General features: G+C 44.6%; 1 protein-coding gene across 2 annotated transcripts; it reads left to right on the top strand.

Annotated features, from left to right (window-relative positions):
• The first annotated feature begins 779 nt into the window (after positions 1 to 779).
• On the top strand, positions 780 to 7,120 carry IL37 (interleukin 37). Of its 2 annotated transcripts, XM_063078943.1 has the most exons (4): positions 780 to 861; positions 1,568 to 1,630; positions 5,364 to 5,506; positions 6,287 to 7,120. In XM_063078943.1, exons 1-4 carry the CDS (start codon positions 780 to 782, stop codon positions 6,533 to 6,535), a joined length of 537 nt encoding a protein of 178 aa, XP_062935013.1. In that variant the 3' UTR covers positions 6,536 to 7,120. The 2 variants fall into 2 exon arrangements, with proteins under 2 accessions (XP_062935013.1, XP_062935014.1); XM_063078944.1 differs by lacking the exon at positions 1,568 to 1,630.
• Positions 7,121 to 21,743: the final 14,623 nt, after the last annotated feature.

The raw sequence follows: 21,743 nt of genomic DNA, 5'->3' as shown, positions 1-21,743 counted from the left end.
ATGTTCTTTGTCAACTGGGATAGGGCATAAAAATTGGAGGGTATCTATAAATCTCTCTCCTTCACTCCCTGTCAATGAATTAAATTGTGTGTCAGCCCAAGGTAGTAGTTGTCTCCTGGGACTTTTGGAGGCTCAGTTTTCTATGACAAGAGATTGCAAAGAAATTGCCTTTTATAGGCAAAGATCAGCTACTGCAGAGAGTCAGCAAACTTTTTATAGAAAGGCTCTGATAGTAAGTATTTCAGGTTTTGCTAGCCAAATGGTCTCTGAACTACTGAACTCTGCTATTGTAGCCTGAAAGCAGCCATAGATAATATGTAAACAAGAGCACAGCTGTGTTCTAATAAAAATCTACATAAACAAAAACCAGGCAGTGTGCCAGATTTGGCCCCTGGGCCATAGTTTGCCAGCCATAGGACTAGAGCAATGCACTTTGAACCTTTTTATTCTGCTTCATTTTTATAAAGTGTTGTCAAGATCCACTAAAAGGATGTCGTGACCCGTATGTTAGCACTGTGACCCCACAGTTTGGAAAACAGTGCCTTGGAAGAGCGATAGACAGAAATGCATGATTCGGCCCCATGGGGCCTTCCTGGATGCAGTGAGTATTTCCTAGCAGAGAGCACGCCTAGCAGAGAGCACGCCGTCAGCCTGTCTAGCATGAGAAACATCCAGCAAGGTGTCCTGGGATCAGAAGGTGCCGTAATTGATCTTCTTCCTGTCTGCTCAGGTCCTGCACTCATCCCATCTCCTGTTGAGTTATTACATCAACGTTGAAAATGTCCCTTTTAGAGGAGAACTCAAGAGTGAACATGGACTCTGAAGATGGGGGAAAGGAGGAAGCCCAGGGCTGCTCAGAAGGTGAGATTCTTGTAAAAATCCAGGTCAGGGCCCAAGTGTAATGCCTAAAGCAGGACCTTGCTAGGTGCTGTGCATAGACCCAGTTCCTCCCTGCTGACCTTGCATGGTAAGCGAGATTAAGAACTTCCCTGGCGAGTGAAATAGACAAGAGAAATTCTAGAAGGGGAAAGGAAGTCTTGCCACAGGTGCCCAGGCACAGCAGGTGGTAGAAAAATGGATCACCCCACCTAGAGGTTCAGGGTTTTAAAGTCCTGACCCACCAACTGGATGGTTTTGTATCCTCCAGATGTAGCTCCTCTGTCCCCACCTGCCCAGGCAGACAAGAAGTCTCAGATGGGAAGGGATGCTCTGAGGCTGGGTTGGAGACATGACCCAGGTGCAGGGCTTCTGAGCTGCCCCATGGAAGAAGGCACTCGGATGTTGGCTCAAGGGGGACAGTGGGAGGAGGCTTTTGAGCCACCTGACCATCTTATGCATGGAATGTGAAGGCAGAGGCCTGTAACATGCCAGAGGCTGACCCCTGACCATTTCATCTCTATTTTCCAACATTCTGACCAGGGAAGTTATTTTTAATATCTTTACTGTCTCTCTGCTCTAGTATTTCTCAGCACTCACACAAAGAAAGCAAAGAATCAAGTAGTCCCTGGTACCCCTAAGTCCCTGAAAAACTGCAGTTGCATGTGCTAACCTCACTCTCTGACTGCAGACCCAGCCGGAAGCCCCCTGGAGCCAGGCCCCAGGCTCCCCTCTGTGAGCTCTGCCCATTCAGGTAAGGCCCCTGCACGAGGTGATAGGATGGATAGGGGCGAGGAGGGGATGGGGAATGGTGTTGCTGGGCCCTCTGAGGGGGTGGAGAATCACAGAATGGGGACACCTAAGGGTGCTGGATGGTCTGAGACTTTTCCTTTGTGGAAGCAAATCCTATCAGGAGAGTGTATAAGAAAGATGAGCCCAGGTTGGCCTCTGCCTCTCCAGAGGGGCAGGTAAAAACACATACCTGGTGAGCAGCACACTCAGGTTTTGTGCCTGGGAACCTTCCAACCATGTCTGACCACCATCAGGAAGTCTGGCGACCCTGACCTCTCAACACTGATGAATAACAGCGCAGGGACACCCGCACCACTGAGTGCTCATGGTGGTTCTGCAGAGCCAGAATCTTCCTTGTAGGCTGTTGTGCGCACCTCCTAACAACCCTAGGAGGAAATTGCTAATATCACCACTGTTCAGGTGTGGAAACTGAGGCAGAGAGGGGAGGTCACCTTCCCCAGGTGACGCAGGCAGTAAGTGACAGATGCTGAAATTTAAAAGTAACATAACATCTGTCTGCCCAACTCAGTGTTAGAGGAGGGTGACCCACCACCTCTCTCTGCACAGGACAGAGTCAGCGGACCTCCCAACTGCACCTCAGGTCAATGTGTGAACACCAAGCCTCACTTTCCTCACTGTTAAAATGGTAGTTATGACCAAGTGAGATGGGGTGCATGAGGGAGCCTGGCAAGTCCCCCGTCCCACGAGGGAGGCTGTTTTCACTGCTGCCACTGCTGCTGCTGTTGCTGCTGCTGTTGCTTTTGCTGTTTTTGGTCTTGTAGTTACAAGGTTGCTGGTTCCTGATCTGCACTGTGCACCACCTGGGTGGCACCAACCACATGAGCCTGTCTGTTGGGCCCATTCTAACATCTCCTTGTCAGGGCTGGGATCTCCCTCAAATCTGAGAGCATTGGTTCTCCAAGTATGGTCCTCAGACCAGCAGCAGCAACAGCTCCTGGAAATTTTTTAGGAATGCAAACTCTCAGGCCCCTCCACAGACTTCCTGTATCAGAAACTTTGGGGGTTGAGGCTCAGGGGTCAGGGTTTTAACCAGCCTTCCAGGATATTGTGTTGTACATGAAAGTTTGAGAACCACTGCCCTTCAGAAAATAACTACCAGTGCCTTAAAACCACTTGTACCTCTGCAGTGGCCTTGAGAAAGAAGTTTGAAGAATAGATTAAGGGTCAGGAGTGATGAGCAGGAACAAAGTTAACAGGATACTGCACAAGCCAGAGTGGGAGATGAGGGCCCAAGTCAGGCATGAGAGGAGGAAAACAGAAGCGAAAGAGGGAGCCGATTGAAGAAACATTTGATATTTAAGGGGCAGGAAAGTACAATGCTGGTGCTAGAATGCAACTTCTGAATAACACCGGCAGGAAAGTACAATGCTGGTGCTAGAATGCAACTTCTGAATAACACCATGTCCTGTCTCACCCAGACCAATTGCATCAGAATCTCAGGGGTGTGGGGCCCAGGCATCCATGGTCTTGAAATGTCACCCACCAGGTGATTCCCAGCACACGGCCAAGCTGCAGACCACTGCCTTAGGCCATGCCACTCAAAGCCTTGTCCTCAGATCAGTGGCATCGACAGCTCCTGGAGCTGATTAGAAAGGCAGAGCCTTCACACCACCCAGACCTACTGAACCACAATCTGCAGGTGATTCATTGCACACCAAAGTGAGAGAAATTGAAAGGCTTAGAGTTAATCTAGTCCGATGGCTCTCAATTGACCTGCACCTGCCTCATGAACTCAGATGTCTGGGGGTGGGGCCCAGAAAAGCTCCCCAGGAGATTCTGATATAAGCCATGGCTGAGAACCACGGATCTTATCTGACGCCACGTCATTGCAGGGTTCTTAGGATCTTGCCTGGGGCCAGTCGTCCATTTCATAAACACAAGTGTCCATGATGCCCTAGGCGGGGGCCATGGAGGATCACAGGCAAGTCAGACAGGGGAGCTGCTCCCGGGAGCTTACAGTGCCACAGGGCGATGAGACAAGGATGCCAATACCTGCGTGCAGGGGAGTGATAAGCGTGAAGTGCTGCGGCAGCCGGGAGGAAGCCATCCCACGCAGAGGGCCTGAGCAGGTGCAGGGAGGAGGGCAGGAGGGCAGGAGAGCCGGTGGTGCAGGAGGATTCCCCCCATTCTCTGGGCAGGAGGACGTTCCTCCAAGACACCAGCCAGAGGCTGTGTGCCTATGTCATGAGAGGAGAATGAGAGCTTAGAATTATTCTCTACGTTATAATGGCCTATCACAGATACCTGTATTGTAGCATCACACAGCGTGGTGGTTACTGTGTTATCATATCACCATATTTCACATTTCACAGCCACCCATCCCTGACAGTCACTGGCCCAGCATGGAGACTCCTGGCCTCCTCAAACAGGTGCCTGAGCTCCTTGCTGAGGGACGGGTCACCTGCCCAATCAGAGGCCCATAGGGGAGGTTCCCTGTGTAGGACTCAGTCAAGGCAGGACTGGTTGGCATGAGTTTAAGAGCCCACAGCGTGAGGAATGCCCTGGCTACTGTTGTGGCTGGTCCTGTCTGCTTGAAGATGTTCCCAGGGCTGTGGCTTTTCGAAAGAGCCTCTGCAGTGCAAGGTCAGTCTTGCACCACACTGGGCTCCTGGTATTTCCTGCCTCTGTTTCCCACCCCGCCCTTTCCACTGTTCCTCCCTTGGACCAGCCAGTGCAGGGATCTGCCCCTTCCCACGCACTGCTGGTGGCGTGATGCCCCCAGTCAGAGGGTGCAGGAAAGAGGGTTAAGAAGGACAATGATTAATACTTACTGACTTCTTTCTCAGACACTTTCTTAGCTGGGGAGAAGTGCCACTCTTTCAAGTAAGCATTTTAATCCTCACAACTCTCCTCTCAGGTAGGCGCTGTTATTACCCTCATTTCACAGATGAGGACATTAATGTTCAAAGAGATTCAGTAACTGGTCCTAGGTCCTAAAGCAGCAGTGACAGAGTTTGGATTTGAATCAATTTGTCAAAATCGGGAGCCCACATGCTTACAGACATAGCTAAATTGCTTTTCCCTGCAAGGCAGATAGTCTGGAATGGAAGAAATATTCAGCAGCTCTGAAGTCCCATCCCACAGACAGGGTGGAGAGCTGGGGCTGGGCCCTTCAGATGTGGGGTGCAAAGGGCTGAGTCTTTCATTCTCAATGTGAAGTGTTGACATCTGGTTATATTGATCTAGGTCCAAAAGTGAACATCAAGGAGCCAGAGAAGTTCAGCATTCGTGACCAGGACAACAAAGTGTTCGTTCTGGATGGTGAGAGCCTCAAGGCAGTTCCAGATAAAAAATATATACTCCCAGGTGACTCTCTCCTTGGCTGTGTTTTCTGTCCCCTCCCAGTCAGGGTAAGGCATCCCTCTAAGTAGGCTCGGCTCTCTGCTAGACCACACCCCCAGCTCCAGCAAATGGTGGCAGTGGGGAGGAGAAGCCCCAGGGACCCTTAGGAACATACCAGGATCTGTGACAATGACCACATCTGAGGGGAGTCTTTCTGAAAGGGCTGGTAGAAAGAGGAGCCAGATGTGCAGACTGTGGAAGAAGAGAGGCTCGTACCAGCATGACAGAAGGGGAGGAGGATTTTGACCAGAGAGTCAGCCTGAAACCCCAGCAGACAGGAGGGATTTTCCTTGCTCTGAGAACTGACCCATTCTCTGATGGTCCTTTTCCAGAGACCTTCTTTGTATTAGCCTTGCACGTACGCTCAGCCCACCAGGAGAAAGGAAGTCCAATTCACCTGGCAGTTTCTAAAGGAGAGTTATGTCTCTGCTGTGACAAGGAAAAAGGAAAAAGTCAGCCATCCCTTCAGCTGAAGGTAAGCATTCCAGCCCAATTTCCTGCGACTTCAGCCACCCCTATGTGGAAGACCAGGGTCCTCAGAGCCTCTCGCTCTCCCTGCAAATTCTTACGTTGGCCAGTATAACAGGAGCATCCACTGTTCTGGAAGCACCAGACAGAAGTTTCCTACCCTCCTCTGGCTCTGTGCCCCTTCTGGAGGAGGAGGAGGGACTCTGCATGATGGGGAGACAGGAGGAGGAGCCAAGCAGGTGCAAGCAGCCCTCCCTCCTCTCCAGGATCACCTGCCCTGGGCGTGCTGTGCTCTCCTGCTCTGGCCCTCCATGTGGCCCATAGTGCATCTGGGTGGGATCCTGTGTGCCACTGAAGGGTTGGAGGCTGTGAGGCAGCAGTCAGAAGGCAGTGTGTCTGCTCTGCAAACTTAGTCTTAGATGGGTTATCCTTTCACTTGAGGGGAGGAATCTTAGGAAGCCTAATTCTGGCTGCAGATCTAAGCTGTATTCTTTAATCTAACTTTTAAAACTATAGAGCTGATATTTTGGTGTCCATCTGACTCCTGCATTTTTCTCTCAATTTATTTTTAATTCTGGGGGAAAGAGGTGCATGGAAGAGAAGGCATGATTAATTATCACCTCTTAGAATACCAGTATCAAGATTTACACCCCAACTTCCCCAAGGAACACCCTGCCCTCCATCTTTTCCTCCACTCCTATGCAAAGGCCTGGAGCAGAGCACATGTGCTGGGTTTTTCTCCCTCTCAAAGCCTGTGCTATCTAATCAATCTCTTTTTACCTTGTAGAAGAAGAAACTTACCAACCTGACTGTCCAGAAGGAGCCAGCACTCCAGCGCTTCATCTTTTATAGGTCTAAGGTGGGCTCCCTGAACACACTGGAATCGGCTGCTCACCCCGGATGGTTCATCTGCACCTCCTGTGAGGCTGGTGAACCTGTTGGAGTGACAGATAATGTTGGTAAAAGGAAACACACTGAGTTTGTATTTCGGAAAGTTTGCAAAGCGGCAGTGAGCCCCAGTGAGGTCAGTGAATAGGCAACTGCCCCATCGAACGCCTCCCTCTGCTTTCCTAAATCATATCCATCGCAGAAAAACATAACCTGCTCACTAACCTCTTTGTCTATGGGTTTCTTTTTTTATTCAAACTTTAAGGATCTGTGTTTTGAGAATATAGCAAGAAGAGCCACGTCATCTTAAATTGATTATATCTATAATGACCCTATTTCCAAGTAAGGTAACATTTATAGGTACTAGGGGTTAAGACTTCAACATATCTTTTTGGGGAGACACAATTCAACTCATAATACCCCAAATTACAACTGGTCAAAAGGTGATGTCAGGGCATTTAATCTGCTGCAGAAACTCCTACAGGAATCACCCCAACCAGAGGTTCCTTTCACAGCTGGTCCTTCCTCTGACCCCATCCAAGGTCCTGGGGTAGGGTGAGGCAGGCAAGAGGAAGGCTGTCTTGGGAGCAGAAAGAGAAGATCTTTATCCACCCTGCACTCTGCTTGGGAATGAGCTATCCATCACAGAGCATAACGAACAGCCTTCGGAACTGTGGACTCCAAACATTTTTTGATCCCATTTGTCCTAATCAATAAAATAAAGTTGAAGATACGTCTTGAAATGTGGACATTGATACATTATGAAATTCTCACAAAACTAGAAAATTTATAAGGTATAAATAAAATAGGAACTGACATCTAGTTTTTTCCCACCATCTGATGAACTGTTTGGCTCAACCACCCCCTGCCCACCACCCCTGTACTGGTGTTATGACTGGGGATATTTATGATCTTCTGATCTGAGCTTATTCTGAATTATCTCATGGCAGCATCATTAAGCGGTATCTCACAACCTGGATCAGTAGCTAAATGCCACTGTGAAGCAGGAACTGTCAGTTGCTAGAACTCCCAAAATGAAAACAAATGCCAACAGAGGAAATTAATTATTAGATAAATACTTACGTAGTTTTTTAGAATGGAGAATTGTTAAAAACATTGCAAAGACAAAGTATTAGACCATACATTCTCACTGAAGTGTAGCAAAAAAAGCGCAACTGAAATGTTAACTCTTGCTCTTCATCAGGTCGTTTTATTTTTAGTATTGATAGTAGTCATGGTATTTTGAACTCTGTATCAGCAGATAAATCAAATGAGTAATTAAGTTAATTTCGTAAGTATCAATATTTTCAGTTAGAAAGTAATTGTATAGCTTATTATAAAGGAAAGGCATAATTAAAATTATGGTAAATAGTTGGCTTTTAGTTTTAAGGTGACACAGACAGCGTTTGTCTCTCTAAAGGGTACAGAGGGAAAGATCAGCAACCGAACAAAAGGAGGTGCCATTCTCCAGACCCGCAAATCTTCACCAGGCCTTTCCAGTTGAGGATGACAATTTCTGAGTGCGTGAGGGATCACTCTAGACTTTAAGCATTAGGTCTGTTCCATGCAACCCCAGAAACCAAACCCGCAAATGTTTCCAACCTTCCCCTCCTCCACCGTGTTCCTGAGTCCTGAGTCTCTGTTCTGATTGCCCGCCTGGCACTGGATCCTGCTCTAGGATCTGGGCCTTGTCCTGCTTTTGACCTAAACTCAGATGAGTGACAAGTGTCCTGTTGCCTGCTTTCAGGCCTTCCAGAAGCCAGCTCTGCCTACCACCTGCTCCTCTAGCCTGTTAACACCTGTCACCCTACATTCCCCACCATGAACTCACTGAGACAGTACCTTGCCACACCTCTTGAACACCAGACCTCACTGAGCCTCTTCTGTCTGCACATGCAGCCAGATCAGCTTCCCTAGAATGCATCCAGCTTCCACATGCAAGCATCCCTAATTTTAGAGCCTAGCATTACCCTGCTGGCCTCCTGGAAGAGATCACCATTACGGCCTTGCTACATCTTGAGATACATAAGCACACAGGTGAGGTTGGACGTGTTTAGGAAAGCAGCAAACCCATAGGCACTGAGATCACTGCTCCCCAGAAATGTGTTTCAGCCTAGAACTTTGTAATGAACCCTGCTTTCTACAGCCCAAACTGCATACACTTTAAAGGGACAGATGACACTGGAAACAAAATCCATGGGTTTGCTGGTTGAAGGCAACATGTTACAGGGAGAAGATATTTCCTTACATGCTATTCTCTATGGAAATAAATGAAGACCATGTCCTGACTGTCTGGGCCAATTGCCGTGGGGGCTGTAGGTCCGAGTCTATCGCCACACATGTCTGGCCGTTGCCCATTTGTGCATTTAGTCTCTTACCTCACTGAGAGTCACATTCACATTTCAAATTGAAAATGAGTGTTTTGTTCCTTTGCCTAGCTCTTTTGTCACTCCCACAGGCTGCCGGGTACGCTGGAGGTGCAGATGAATCATCTGTGACTTGCAGCCGACTGTGGTGTGAAGTAGGAGCCAATGTTTTCCTGGAGGAAGGTGAAGGGCAGACACTCCTCCTTGTTCAGTGAACTCAGTTCTTTGATGCTCTTTTTCTAAAATACAAAAGAGAATTTATTAGGTAGCCAGTCTACTTAGTAAAGGAAAGAAGGAGAGATCAGAGTAGTCTTTGCTAAAGTTTAGGTTTTCAGCCTCAGCATTAAGGTTTCCCACTTCTCTGGATTGGAAGGACAGGGAAAATTTCTTTCCCAGATTTCTTACCTTGATTTTATTTATTTGTTTATTTTATTATTTTTAAAAATTGAAACATAATTGATTGTACATATCTGTGGGGTACAGCATTGAATATTAATAACTGTGTGTAATATATGATGCTCAAATCAGGATAATTAGTATATTCAACTTTACACATTGTAATCTTTTTTTTTTGTGGGCCTTTACCAGCTAATTGTAATGAGCAATGCTTTGGTTCTTTGACTCCAGCACAGCAGAGACAGAGTTCCCCTTCAGAGATGGCCAAAAAAAATATGATTTTTTTTTTTTTTTTTTTTTTTTGTGGTACTAGCTCTGGTTGAGTGTGAAGTTGACACATAAAAGGTCTCTGGAAAAAGTCAGAAAACTGGGTCAGCCCTAGAGTAGAAAAACAATCTCTTTTTTTTCTGTTCAAGTTTCAGGTTCAAGAACCCTCTTCCTTAAAGTGCTGAAGCTCTCATCCCCGTATTGGTCCAGGAGCCAAGTACATTTGTAATTCATCTCTCCCTATATTCTCTTGCTGCTTCTTCCTTCCAACCCTTCCAGAGAAATTGTTTTCAGCTCAGACAATCCTTTGGCCATCACCTGTCCTCACTGCTGCCCACCAGCTGCTGGCCCTTCAGGCTGTTTCCCCGGGAGGGAGTGAGTGGCGCAAGTCCCATTGGGAGAGGGGCTTTACACAGGCGGGGGCAGGGGAAGTGGCAGAGAACAAGGACCATTTCCATTGGTGCTTTTGTCCAGAACTGCTTTGAGGACCCTGCCTCATTGGGCTAGTGGGTGATTTAATTCCTAATTAGATGGTTTTAGTCTGGCCATCTCCTTCAGGCTTACCTGGGAGATGGGTTAGCCTCACATCTCCCTGGGATCATGAGCATTCCTGAATAAAGCCGACTTGCTATTCCACCAACATTTGACTTTCGAGTCATTTGTTTCTGTTGTGCGGTGGGCAGTGGGACTTGGGTTCAGTAACAGTTTGCCTATCAAATGACAATTTATTTTTGGTCACTTCCCATATTTTTTTTTTCCATGTGAACTGATTCCCCAGGAATCATCTGGGGATCTTTCTGACATGCAGGTTCAGTAGGTCTGCTGGGTCCTGAGCTTCTACATTTCTAAGAAGTTCACAGGTGCTGCTGGTGCTGCTGGATCACAGACTACACTGAATAGCAAGGCTCTAAGATGCTCAACTTCCAGTGCCCCAGAGCAGAGTAGGCTCACAATCCTGCCTCTACTGTGGGAAGGAGAGACCATGATCTCAATTCTCTTTTTGATCTGCACAGCATTTTACAGTGTAAAAGCCCTTTTGTATACATGAGTCAGCAAATCCTCACCATGAGACTGTGAAGGACACGGGATGAGTATTTTTATTCCTTTTTTACAGACGAAGAAATTGAAGTTGAGAAACGGCCCCAAGGGAATAGAGCTAGAAACAAGTAGCAGAGCCCCTAGACTTCAGATCCAGACTCTTGATGCTCTTCCCATCCTGCATCAATCCCTGCTGGAGAGAGCACCAAGCTGGAGGTCATCAGACGTGAATGCTCATCTCAGCCCTGCCACCAACATGCAGGGTGACACAGCTAAGTTATGTAAGCTCCCTGGGCCCCCAAAGACACAGGAGTGGTTTGATGGTATCTCAGAAATCACCAGCATTTGATGATTCCATGGGGGCTGGAGAAGCTTCCCAAACTTTAAAGTGCATATGAATTTACCTAGGGCTCTGGTTAAAATGCAGAGTCTGATTCAGTATGCCCGGAAGGGGGACCAACGCTGCATTTCTCACAAGCTCCTAGGTAATGCAGATGGACTTAACCCTGGCTGTATCTTGGAATTATCTGGGGAGCTTTAAAAAGAATAGATCTCTGGGTCCCATCTCTAGAGACTGATTCAATTAGTCTGGGGTGAGGCCAAGGTATTGGTATTTTTGGAAAACTCTCCAAGTGATTTTAATGTGGAGCCAGGGCTGAGAATCGTTGTGCTTCAGGGTGGGCTTCTAACTGGAAACAGTTTGCACCATCAGATCACCTGGCATTCTGATAATAAAGTTCCCTTCCTAGATTTTCTGATATTAGATGAGTCATATTTACAAGTTTTTACTAAGAGACAAACTACTTTCCTGTCCTTATTTTCTTTCTAATACTCTCCTAGCCCCAGAACCTTTTGGAAATCCCATTGGGAGATGAATCTAGAAAATGACTCTCTTGGCTACTGCAGAGAGTAGAGTGTCAACCTGTTTGTGCCAGATTCCAGTTGAAGTTGGTGGTGAGACAGCACTGCCCTGAAATCCTTTCCTTTCCCATCAAATTCATTTCCCATCTGCATCAGATGCAATCATCAGCGCAGGGTTTTATTATGTTGCTGGGACATTTGGAAGTCACATTTGTACCAATTATTAGTTTAGAGCTATGCTTCCCAAAGCGTAGCACACGCACAGGAACTTAAATATTTTGAAGGAAACACAGTGACATCTGTCAGACCAATGTAAACCATTGCCATTAAGTTGTTTCAACCCAACTGCATAATCATCGGCACTGTCAGGCATTTCTTTTGGCTTTAAGTACTCTGTGAAGAAATTCCTGAGAGACCAAGGGCACTGTGAACTGAGAAAGTTTGGGAACCTCTGGTTTAGAAGTGGCAGGCAGCATTCCTTGGGCAGAGTATGCCTTGGGACTAGTAAATCTGTTTGATGGTGCATTTAGGTGCGGGATAAAAGCTCTTAGAGTGGGATTGGGATGTGCTCGGAGACAGAGAGGACTAGATTGATCTGCCTAGTAAAGAAGCAGCAGCCAGGACAAGGCAGAGGACCTGAGAATAGGGAGAAGCTGAGAGAAGTGAGAAGGAAGGGAGGCCTGGGAGCTGGGACTGGAGGAGCAAGAAGACCTCAAGCAGTTCCTAATGGAATCACTACTGGATGCTCAATAGGAGGGGGGTCTGATGGTCACTGTAAGTTTGCCAAACCAATGCCATCTCCCATGCCTGCTAGCTCCTTGGGGTCAAAGTATGGGCTGGGGAACTGCAACCTCCAGCCCCAGTTGAGCAATATGGAACAGAGTAAACCATCTCAGCTGAGCCCTGCCCAAATTGTAGAACTATGAGCTAAATAAGCCAGTAAGTTTTGGGCTTGTTTGTTCCAGATAACTGGAGCAGAATTTGGTATTGGAGTGAGGTGCTATAGTAACTCAAGGTTGAAGGATGTCACATTGGCCTTGTGTCTGGGTGGCAGGTGGAAGTTGGCAGGCCTCTGGGTAAACTGTTAGTGAGGGTTGAAGGACACAGGAAAATACTATGGAAAGCTAGAGAAAAAAATGATGCACGTTATGTAGTGGTGGGAAGATTAACAAAATCGTTGCCTAAAGTAATGTGGGAAGTTGTAAGACCTCAGAAAGATTTAAGGACATGTGGAATAGGTCCTTTAAGAAACTTTAAGGGCTTGTTTTACAGAAAACACAGATGACCCAAGGCAGAGAAAGGCAGTCTTGAAAAGAAACAGAGGTGTGTTTTTTGTCTAAAGGAATTGATTATGAATCAACAATGCAAAACATTTTTCACAATTGTAGTAGCTTGGACTGAAAGGGACAGAGAAGTAAAAAAATAAAAAGAAGACTTAATTAATACATGTAATTATGTATAAATGACACACCTGCCATAATTGGATGAGACTTTTGGGGCCTTGGGAGGGGGTGAGTATATTTTGCATAAGAGAGGAATATAAATAATATCACAGACTGTGATAGACTAAAAGTAGATGCAGATTCCATGACACCTCTCCCATTGTGAGGTGCCATCTGGGTGTCCTCCTGTTTAATCAGTGTAGGTTCTGTGACTGATCAGTAGAATATGACACAACTGAAGCTTTTGCCAATTTCTGGGCCCAGGTTTTAGGAGATGGGCAACTTCTCTTAAAACCTCCCACACTCATTTATACACTGTAGGACTTTGATTTCCCTTTACAGCTAGCGCTTAATGATTAACTAAGATTGTATTGAAAGCAGATGTCCTGTCTCGCCCCATACATCTCTCAAAGCAGGAAGCAGCTGTCCATCATGCTTGAAGACATCCTGTCTCCCGGATACATTTACCTATATAACCCCCAACCCTCAGTTGATAGAGGAGATAGTTGGGATTTTACCTTTTGTCTCCTTGTTGACGTCTTCCAAAATAAAAAGGCTTTCCTTTAAGTTCTTTCTGATGGGTGCGATTGGTGATCCTACAGTGGGGAGCACTTGGATCCACATGGATCCGGGATTCCCCTACTAAGCCAGCCTCTCCCATGGGATTCGTCTACTACTTGTCCATTATTTTTCCCCTCTTTTGGAGGTTGTGATTCTTGCTCTTAGAATCCAGCTGCTGTTCTATAAAGAAACCCACACATCCTTGAGGAGAAGTCATGTGGAGATGAATTGGGGCTGTTGGCCAATAGCTCTGCCTGAGCTCCTGGTCAGTAGTAAGCACCCACTTATGACCATCTGAGTGAGTCATCTTGGATAAGAATCCTCCAGTCTCAGTTCAGTTCCTTGACACTGCATGGAACAGAGACAAGCTGTCCTTGCTGAGCCTTGTCTAAGTTGCAGATTCCTGAACAAAATAAATGAGTGTTGTTTTATGCTACTGTTTGGGGATGGTTAGTAGGGCAGGAGTAGAAAACAGAAATATTTGTCTTTCTGTAATCTTTTATTGTAACCATCTTCCACTGCATGAAATCATCCAAAATATGATGATGGAGGTAAAAAAAAAAAAAAAAATACAAGGTAGCTGCACATCTACTTCTACAACATGGTGACTGCAGAAAGTAGCCATGAGTGAAAGGAAAAGAGCAAAGGGAATTAAATCACGGAGCAAGACTGGGTTCAGGGAAGACTTCTGCTCTCATTTTATTTTTCTTTACAATCTAGGGAGTCCAGGCAGAGGCAGCCTCTCCCATCTCCTCTTCCAGGTGCTCATTTAGACTCAATCAGCATCTCCCTCCACCTTCCTGCATCCTCTTCTTTAAAACGTGAAGCACCTTCAGGAGACTTGCCTAGACCAAGACCCCCCAAGGACTTACTTCTCTCTATAGCCCATTGGCTATTTGACTTTTTATTTCATTTGTTTATTTTTCCTTGTAAATATTCCTTAATGATTTTGTTTAAATTTTTTTTGGCATGAATATGTTTCACAAGGCCAAAAGCAAGTGGTCAATTCAGAGAAAAATCCATAAACATAGCATAACAGTGAGTATTATGGTGACATTTACTGAGCATGTAATACACGTTAAGCACATTTTCTGTCTTGTTGTACTTAAATCTTAAAACAGTCCTAGCATAGAGATGAAGGAACAGGGGCTTTGAGCCTAAGTACATTGCTCAAGATCATGTGGGAGAGGGGCTATTGCTTAGTCTTTATATCTCCAAGGCCAACTATTCTACTGTGCTACTTAATCACTATGAATGTGGAATGTCTATCCTTCCAGTATTTTATTTTTCATGTATATATTTATTTTCATTTACAAATATAGAACTATACATGAAAAATTGATTTATACCTATATTTCGTCACTAACATTGTGTCTTGAATGTCTTTCTATGTGTCAAGAGAGATTTGCATGATGTTTTATTGAATGTATATAGATATGTAGAGAACCTCATTCCCTTTTCAGCCATTATAGGAGTTTTCAGTAAGGAGACATCCATCTTTGTAGGGAGAATTCTTTGTTAGTACTTCCCTGTGGGATGAGACCCCTCAAATCATACCCAAATAACAAAACATGGTCATTAAACAGCATTCGAAGGAGAGTCCGTCCTGGCCTTTGTTTTGGTGAACTCTGAAATAGACGAGGAATTTGGCAGGAGTGGGGGAGGAGGGTTGAGCAAGATGGTTTTCAATAAGGAAGGACCACACTGGAGCCAGGGAAGTTTTGGTTGGAGGAAAGGAGTGGGGGATGGAGGAAGAGATGAGAGGACGGAGAAGAGCAAGGGTGGGAGGGGTGGGGAGAGGAGTGGGTGGGCAGGGCAGGGGAGGGGACACCTAGTGGCTTTGTGACTAGAGTGGGGCATGGAAAGAAGGGACGAGTGGATGATGGGGTGATTATGTTGTTTTCTGTGGGGCTACACTGTAAACCTTCTCCTCGTCTCCGGCAAGTCTCCAGTATCTTCTGTATTGCTAATATCCAGGTCCAAATGGACCCTGTTTTGGCCTGAGATGCTCAAAGAGGAGCAAAGAGAAGAGCTTCCACAGGGGTGGTCTATGGACATTCCACAAGGCATTGAAGCAATTTCATATTGTTGGACACTGAGGTCTACCCTCGAAACTCAGCAGTGGGGTGAACACTTCTTTAGAATATAACCTTAGAAAAGGAAGTTCTAGATTAGAGTAGTCACAGGGTAAGACTTAATATATCTGAAAACTTTAAAAAGTTGTTTGGTAACAGAAATTTGAAAGTTTTTGGGGGGGTTATTAATATTTCATTTTCCTAGCCGGTGGTGATATCATGTTGAAAGAAGCAACTCTGGCCTTTGCGAGAGATTGTGTGCGGGCCGGCGTGCCACTTCCTTCCCATCTGCACTGCCCAGACAGGGCCCAGCACAGAGTGCTGTTCCGGAATGACTTTCAACGGCTGTGTCTCTAACCCTTGGTCTCTCCTGCCATTGCTGTGGATTCGACCAGTCAACTTCATAAGTGTCTCCCATGTATGTAGATGTTGGCAGTGGAGGCTAAGGGCCAGTCAGTGGTTGTTTTACTGGAAACACAAGATAAGCCCCCAACAGAGTGCTGACCCCATAGAATTCCAGCCACTTTGATTCTTGGTTTCTTCTGTTCTGAAAAGGCTCCGTTCCACTGAGCAATTTTACCTTCCCAGATCAAAATATCCTTGTGACTACTTAGCAGAGCTGTCCCAACCTGTAGGTAGAATAGGTGACAGTCCACAAGGGGAGAAAGGCACAGTGTGACAACAGTGGTCGGTCTGGGTGATGCCTCCTGTGGGGTAAAGAGTGATGACAGGTGCTTCTGCACATACCTGTTCACAGGTAGGTTGTGGGGAGGCGGCTTCCATCCCCCGCTGGTTAGGGTGTTGAAGGGTCCTTATAGAATGGCACTATTCCATGGTGTGATACATTTGGCTGGCACTCTGTGGTACGCTAACTCTAGGTACTGTGCCAGCTAAGCCACAGCATGGCTTACGCAAGTGTGGCTCTGAACAATGAACTCAGAAACAGACCTGTGGGACACAGTGTTCTTAATTCTGGGACTGTGTATGCTTTTTGATTGTGCCCAGTGAGCAGCCATAACTCTGGGCCTGGATGTACAGGGCCATGAGGCACGGAGGTATGCAAGGAGCAGGACATAGCACACAGCTGTCCTTTCTGAGTGACTGTGATGATGTACTTATGCAGAGCAGGGCATTTCTCTCTAGTCTTTACACTTTAATTCATCAGACCCTTATAAGAACAATGGAGGTAAAAAAGGCAGGAGTTGCTCCTCCATGTAACCAAAGAAACACTGGTGTAGTCCAAGCTTGGTTAGGGCCAGGGTGGATCAGAAGGACTCTTTTCTCCTAGTCCTCAAGCTCAGCTCTCTCCATGGGTTCAACACCTGCAGGAGGGGAGAGGGACTTTGTGTCTGCTAGAGCCAACTGCCAATTTTCTGATTTCTCCCAGCTTGAATTCTTGGACAGCTCTTTACCAACTGTAGGGTGAGACCCTTAGGAGGTTGAATCCATCGATTGAAAAACAAAAAGAAATAGAACATAAAAGATCAGAATCCATTAAACATACTAAGAGTGAGTATTGTATTATGAATGTAAATTCTGCCTTTCGCTCACAAACTCTTGGTAAAACTCTCCTTTCACCGCTCAGTAGGGGTATTCTACTTCCACGTCTTAACAAGGAGGTGAAAATGTATTAGAAGCAGTTGGGTTTTATGGGACACACCAATGTTTTAATATTATTTGGTGTGGAATCTAGATGTCCAGGCAAGATTTTATACCCCAGATCTGTGACTTCAATAATTACCTGTTAAAAAACAAAATCACAACAAATCTAGTTTTGTAGATCTTCATTGGCTTTAATTATGATTAATTATGATTTAATTGTGATTCTAAAATTGGACAGCAGTCCAGAACGCTCAAGTCTACCACAAGTACAGATCACATTTATAGCCACAGAAAAGTAAGGGACATACAGAAACAACCCGATTGCCTTATATGGTCATATTTTGGCAGCATTCAACCTCTGATTGGCTGGAGGTTCAGTTGCTGATTGGCCAAGACTTGGCTACATGTTACGAGAGCATACTTCCAGGTTAGGTTACAGTCTGTTTACACATTAAGATGGGTTACATTTTACTGTGTATGGGGAAACCTTTAGGCCAAATTTAAAATATGTATGAAGCAGCTTTAGGCCACACATTTCAATGTAACATACCAAAAGTACCTGAATCTGAATGTTTTCAGAAAACTTCACACGAAGCCATCACCTTTTTATTACAGCAGCCCCATCATCAGGACATAAACTTCTGCAGTGCTTCTGGAATATCTTATTTGTTTTAAAGCATCGATATACTCATTGAATATTTCACCCATTATAGCTTGTTTTGTAGTATTTTTTTTCAAGGATCCTAACTATTGCTATTAACTGTGCACAGTTACTTACATATTTTTATCAATGTGCAATGAAAACCTTAACCAAATAATCATTAGTAGTTACTATTTGTACGTGGAATCTTTTTGCTTCACACAGTGCAGTTTCCACACAGGCTGGTAAAGGGAATGATTCTGCCACTGGATGGTGTGTTTTGCCTTTAATAGTTAATTGCACCCTCTTATGACCAGCTCCTTGAGCTCCATTTGACACTGTGTAGCCAAGCTCATAACATACATTGTTTCTTATTTTGCACTCGTAGACACTTACAGGAGTTTCCATTCTTTTGTTTTGGGCCTTTTCTCCTGTGATATATTTTTCATTCAAACAAGACATTTAAACTAAGAAAGTGAATTATCTGGAGCGTGAATCCAAATATGAGATTATTATTATGTTGCAGGGTTGACGACAAAGTTTTGGGTTTTTTGTTTGTTTGTTTGTTTGTTTACAACTGTGTATGACTTGTGAATCTGTTAACTTCCTAGTTTTAATTAAAATGTTACCCATTTTTTGTCCATGAAATAAAGTAAATGAAATTATTTATTAATTTATTTAATAAAATGGTTAAAAATTAAATTTATTTCATTTAAGGAGACTGTGGGCCTTTGTGACTTTACAAAATCAAAACATTTTCAAAGAGTCTTATGTTATCTACATTTTAAAGATTGTTTCAAAATAAGTGTTATTGAAAAATTCGAAAAATTGAGAAACAGAGCATGCCTGGGGTCCTAAGGCAGGAGCTGAGTATAACATTCCCAGGAGCACACTGTAAACACCACTTCCATGTTGGTGGCCCACTACAGTCACCATCACAGCCACGGCTGCTGCAAAAGCAGTGGATGCCGTGGGAATAGTCACAACTACCACGCAGGTGGCCCGCCAGACACTCAACTACACTGAAACAAGGAAAGTCACCAGTGGAGACTGGAAAAAGAAGAGGATGTCTCTCTCCTCAAAGCCCACTCCAGAGTAAAAGAAGAAGCAACTGCTCTACCAGGTGATCAGATATCAACTTAGAGATACTAGAAATATGAAAACCCAAGAAAATATGACACCATTAAAAGAATACAGCAATTCTCAAATACCAGAGTCAATAGAGCAGAAAACCTTGAGATAACTGAAAAGGAATTCTGAGAAACAATCTTAAGGAAATTCACTGAGATAGGAGAAGACTCAGAAAACACAATGAAATGAGAGAGAGGAAAAAAAAAAATCCAGGATACAAAGGAGGAAATTTACAAAGAGATTAATAGCTTAAAAAAGAATGTAGAAGTTTAATATAGGTATTTACAAGTATAAATTTTCCTCTACACACTTGCATGATGAGCCTGCATGTATAAATTTTGATATGTTGCATTTTAATTTTTTTCTCAAAGTACTTTCTAATATCCCTGTGATATTTCTTTTTACCCATTGTTTATTTAGGAGAGTGTTATTTAATTACCACACATTTGTGAATTCTCTACATTTCCTTCTGTTATTGTGGTCAGAGAACATATTTTCTATGATGTTAGTCTTTTTAAATACATTAAGACTTGTATCATAGCCAAAACCAAAAAATAAATAATTAAAAAAAGAAAAATTCAAAAGTAATCACACAGTAAGAAAAACAAGTTTTGAAATACTAAATTTTGTGCATTCAATAACTAAAAATATGAATGTTTCACAAAACAAATGCTTCAGTAATATAAACACAAAATGATTTTAAAAACCAGTTTGCTGAAGGTACAAACACTAAAAGTCCACTTTAATTAATTAGCTAAATTTAATTTTGTTAAACTATTTTTTATTTTTAGAAAATTTTATTATAAAATTCCATCTATAATTAGAGTTTGGTAGACTAATATTAAAAATTGATAATACGTATGAGCTGGCTTGCAATGTAAAACATATTTTAAACAGTGAGTTTCAGTAAAAAAAGGTTGACAAGCATGGTTCTATGTTTATGACACAGGTCTTTTTCTCCAGGTGCCAGGCTGAGCTCAGAGCTCCAGCAGCCACATGCCCAGAGTGTGGCTTCCAGTGTGGCCATTCGATGTCACAGCACCCTCTGCTGGTCCTGGTAGCTAGGGTACAGCTAGAAGCTCTGATGGTGTTCTACATGTGACCAAAGGGCTGACTCGACTCCCTGGCAGCCAGTCCCTCTGTGTAGGAGGACCCAGGAGGGGGCAGTGGCTGAAGATGGTTCTTTAAGGAGTTTGTGATGAACCATGTTTGCATTCTTAAAGCTTCTGTGAGTGAGCAGGTGAGCAGAGTTAGGTCATAAAAGGTCTTGGGGTCTCACTACAGAGCTTAAACTTGCTGTGTAGATGGTGCAGGGCCACTGAAGGGTTTTACTCAGAGGAGTGGTGTGATCTGATCTGTGTTTTAGGAGAATTTCTTGACCAGAGTGAGTTGGTCATCCTGGAACTGGGTGCAGCTTGAGGCAGGTGGGCAGTTATGGGCTGGGCCAGGAATCCAGGTGATAAATGGTGTCCTGGAGCCTCAGGTGGGCATGCCACGTGTCTCCACCTGCTTTGTACTTGCCAGACTGACCTTGTGGGCTGCTTCTATGATCTCCTGTACTCTGTCCCCTAGATGGGCTCAGGCAGTGGGAGGTTAGAGAGAGAGAGGAGAGTTTGGTTAGAGGATACCTGCCCCCTTCAGATTGGACAGTGTCTGCCTTCCACTATAGAAGGTCAGGTGGCTCTCAGACAGCTCCAGCTCTCTCAGTATAGCAGTCGCCTCCCTATCCCTTTGCTCCTGCTCCTCTGGAGGGGGTAGTGGATTTCACCTGTCAGGAGTCCCCTGTGCTTCACATCTCCTGTTGCTTCCTCTGCACCTGTGTGCCCTTTTATAAATACTCCCTCCCTTACATTATCTCCAGTGTGCCCCTTTTGAGTGTATTCTCTGTCCCCAGCCAGGACCTGACTCATGCTACAGAGTTTGAACTTTATTCTCCAGGCAGTGACCCCAAGGAGGTCATTGAATAGTTTTAGACAGGGCGACATTGAGAGAAGATGTATATTCTGGAATGATCTGTGTGACTGAAGTGAGCAGGACAAAACAGCGAGGATTTGAGGCAAGCAACCATTAGCAGACAGCAGCAGGAATCCAGGCGATGAACAGTGAGCCTGAGCCTCCAAGGTCCGTCAGGTATTGGAAGAGGAAGCCGAGCAATATGATAAGCATGTCAGTGCACATATTACATGGTAGCTAACTTTAAAAAGCCATAAAGTTAATGTTGTGTTTTTTTTCAGGCCACAAAATGGTGTGTGTCAAAAACGCCAATGCATCAAAATGTTCTGCTTTGCCTTGACTTGTATCCCCTGTCACTTCCCCTACAAGTTGGGCCAGGGCCAATGCTGGGCCAATGCTCAGCATCACTAAGCATCAGAGAAATGCAAATCAAAACCGTACTGAGATATCATCTCACTCCAGTTAGACTGGCCTTATCAAAAAGACAGAATAACAGATACTTGCAGGGATGTGGAGAAAGGGTGACCCTCCTACACTGTTGGTGGGACTGTAAATTAGTGCAGCCATTATGGAAAACAGTTTGGAGGTTCTTCAAACAACTACAGACAGAACTGCCATACAATCCAGCAATCCTGCTGCTGGGTATACCCCAAAGAATGGAAATCATCATGTAGAAGGGACACCTGCACTCCCATGTTTATTGCAGCTCTGTTTATAATAGCTAAGAGTTGGAACCAACCTAAATGTCCATTGACAGATGACTGGATAATGAAAATGTAGTATATATACATAATAAAATACTACTCTGCCATAAAAAGGAATGAGATTTTGCCATTCACAGCAACATGGATGAACTTAGAGAAAATTATGCTAAATGAAATAAGCCAGGCACAGAAAGAGAAATACCACATGTCCTCACTCATAAGTGGGAGCTGAAAAAAGAAGGAAAAAGAAAGAAAGATACAACAATCACAACAATTCTTTAAACTTTCAAAAGGAGAGAACAGAACTGAGACCACCAGAG

This window comes from Cynocephalus volans, chromosome 14, assembly GCF_027409185.1.
Source record: "Cynocephalus volans isolate mCynVol1 chromosome 14, mCynVol1.pri, whole genome shotgun sequence".
In the NCBI taxonomy this organism is placed as follows: domain Eukaryota; kingdom Metazoa; phylum Chordata; class Mammalia; order Dermoptera; family Cynocephalidae; genus Cynocephalus; species Cynocephalus volans.
Note: the sequence above shows the minus strand (reverse complement) of the source record. Positions and strands in the feature narration are given on the sequence as shown.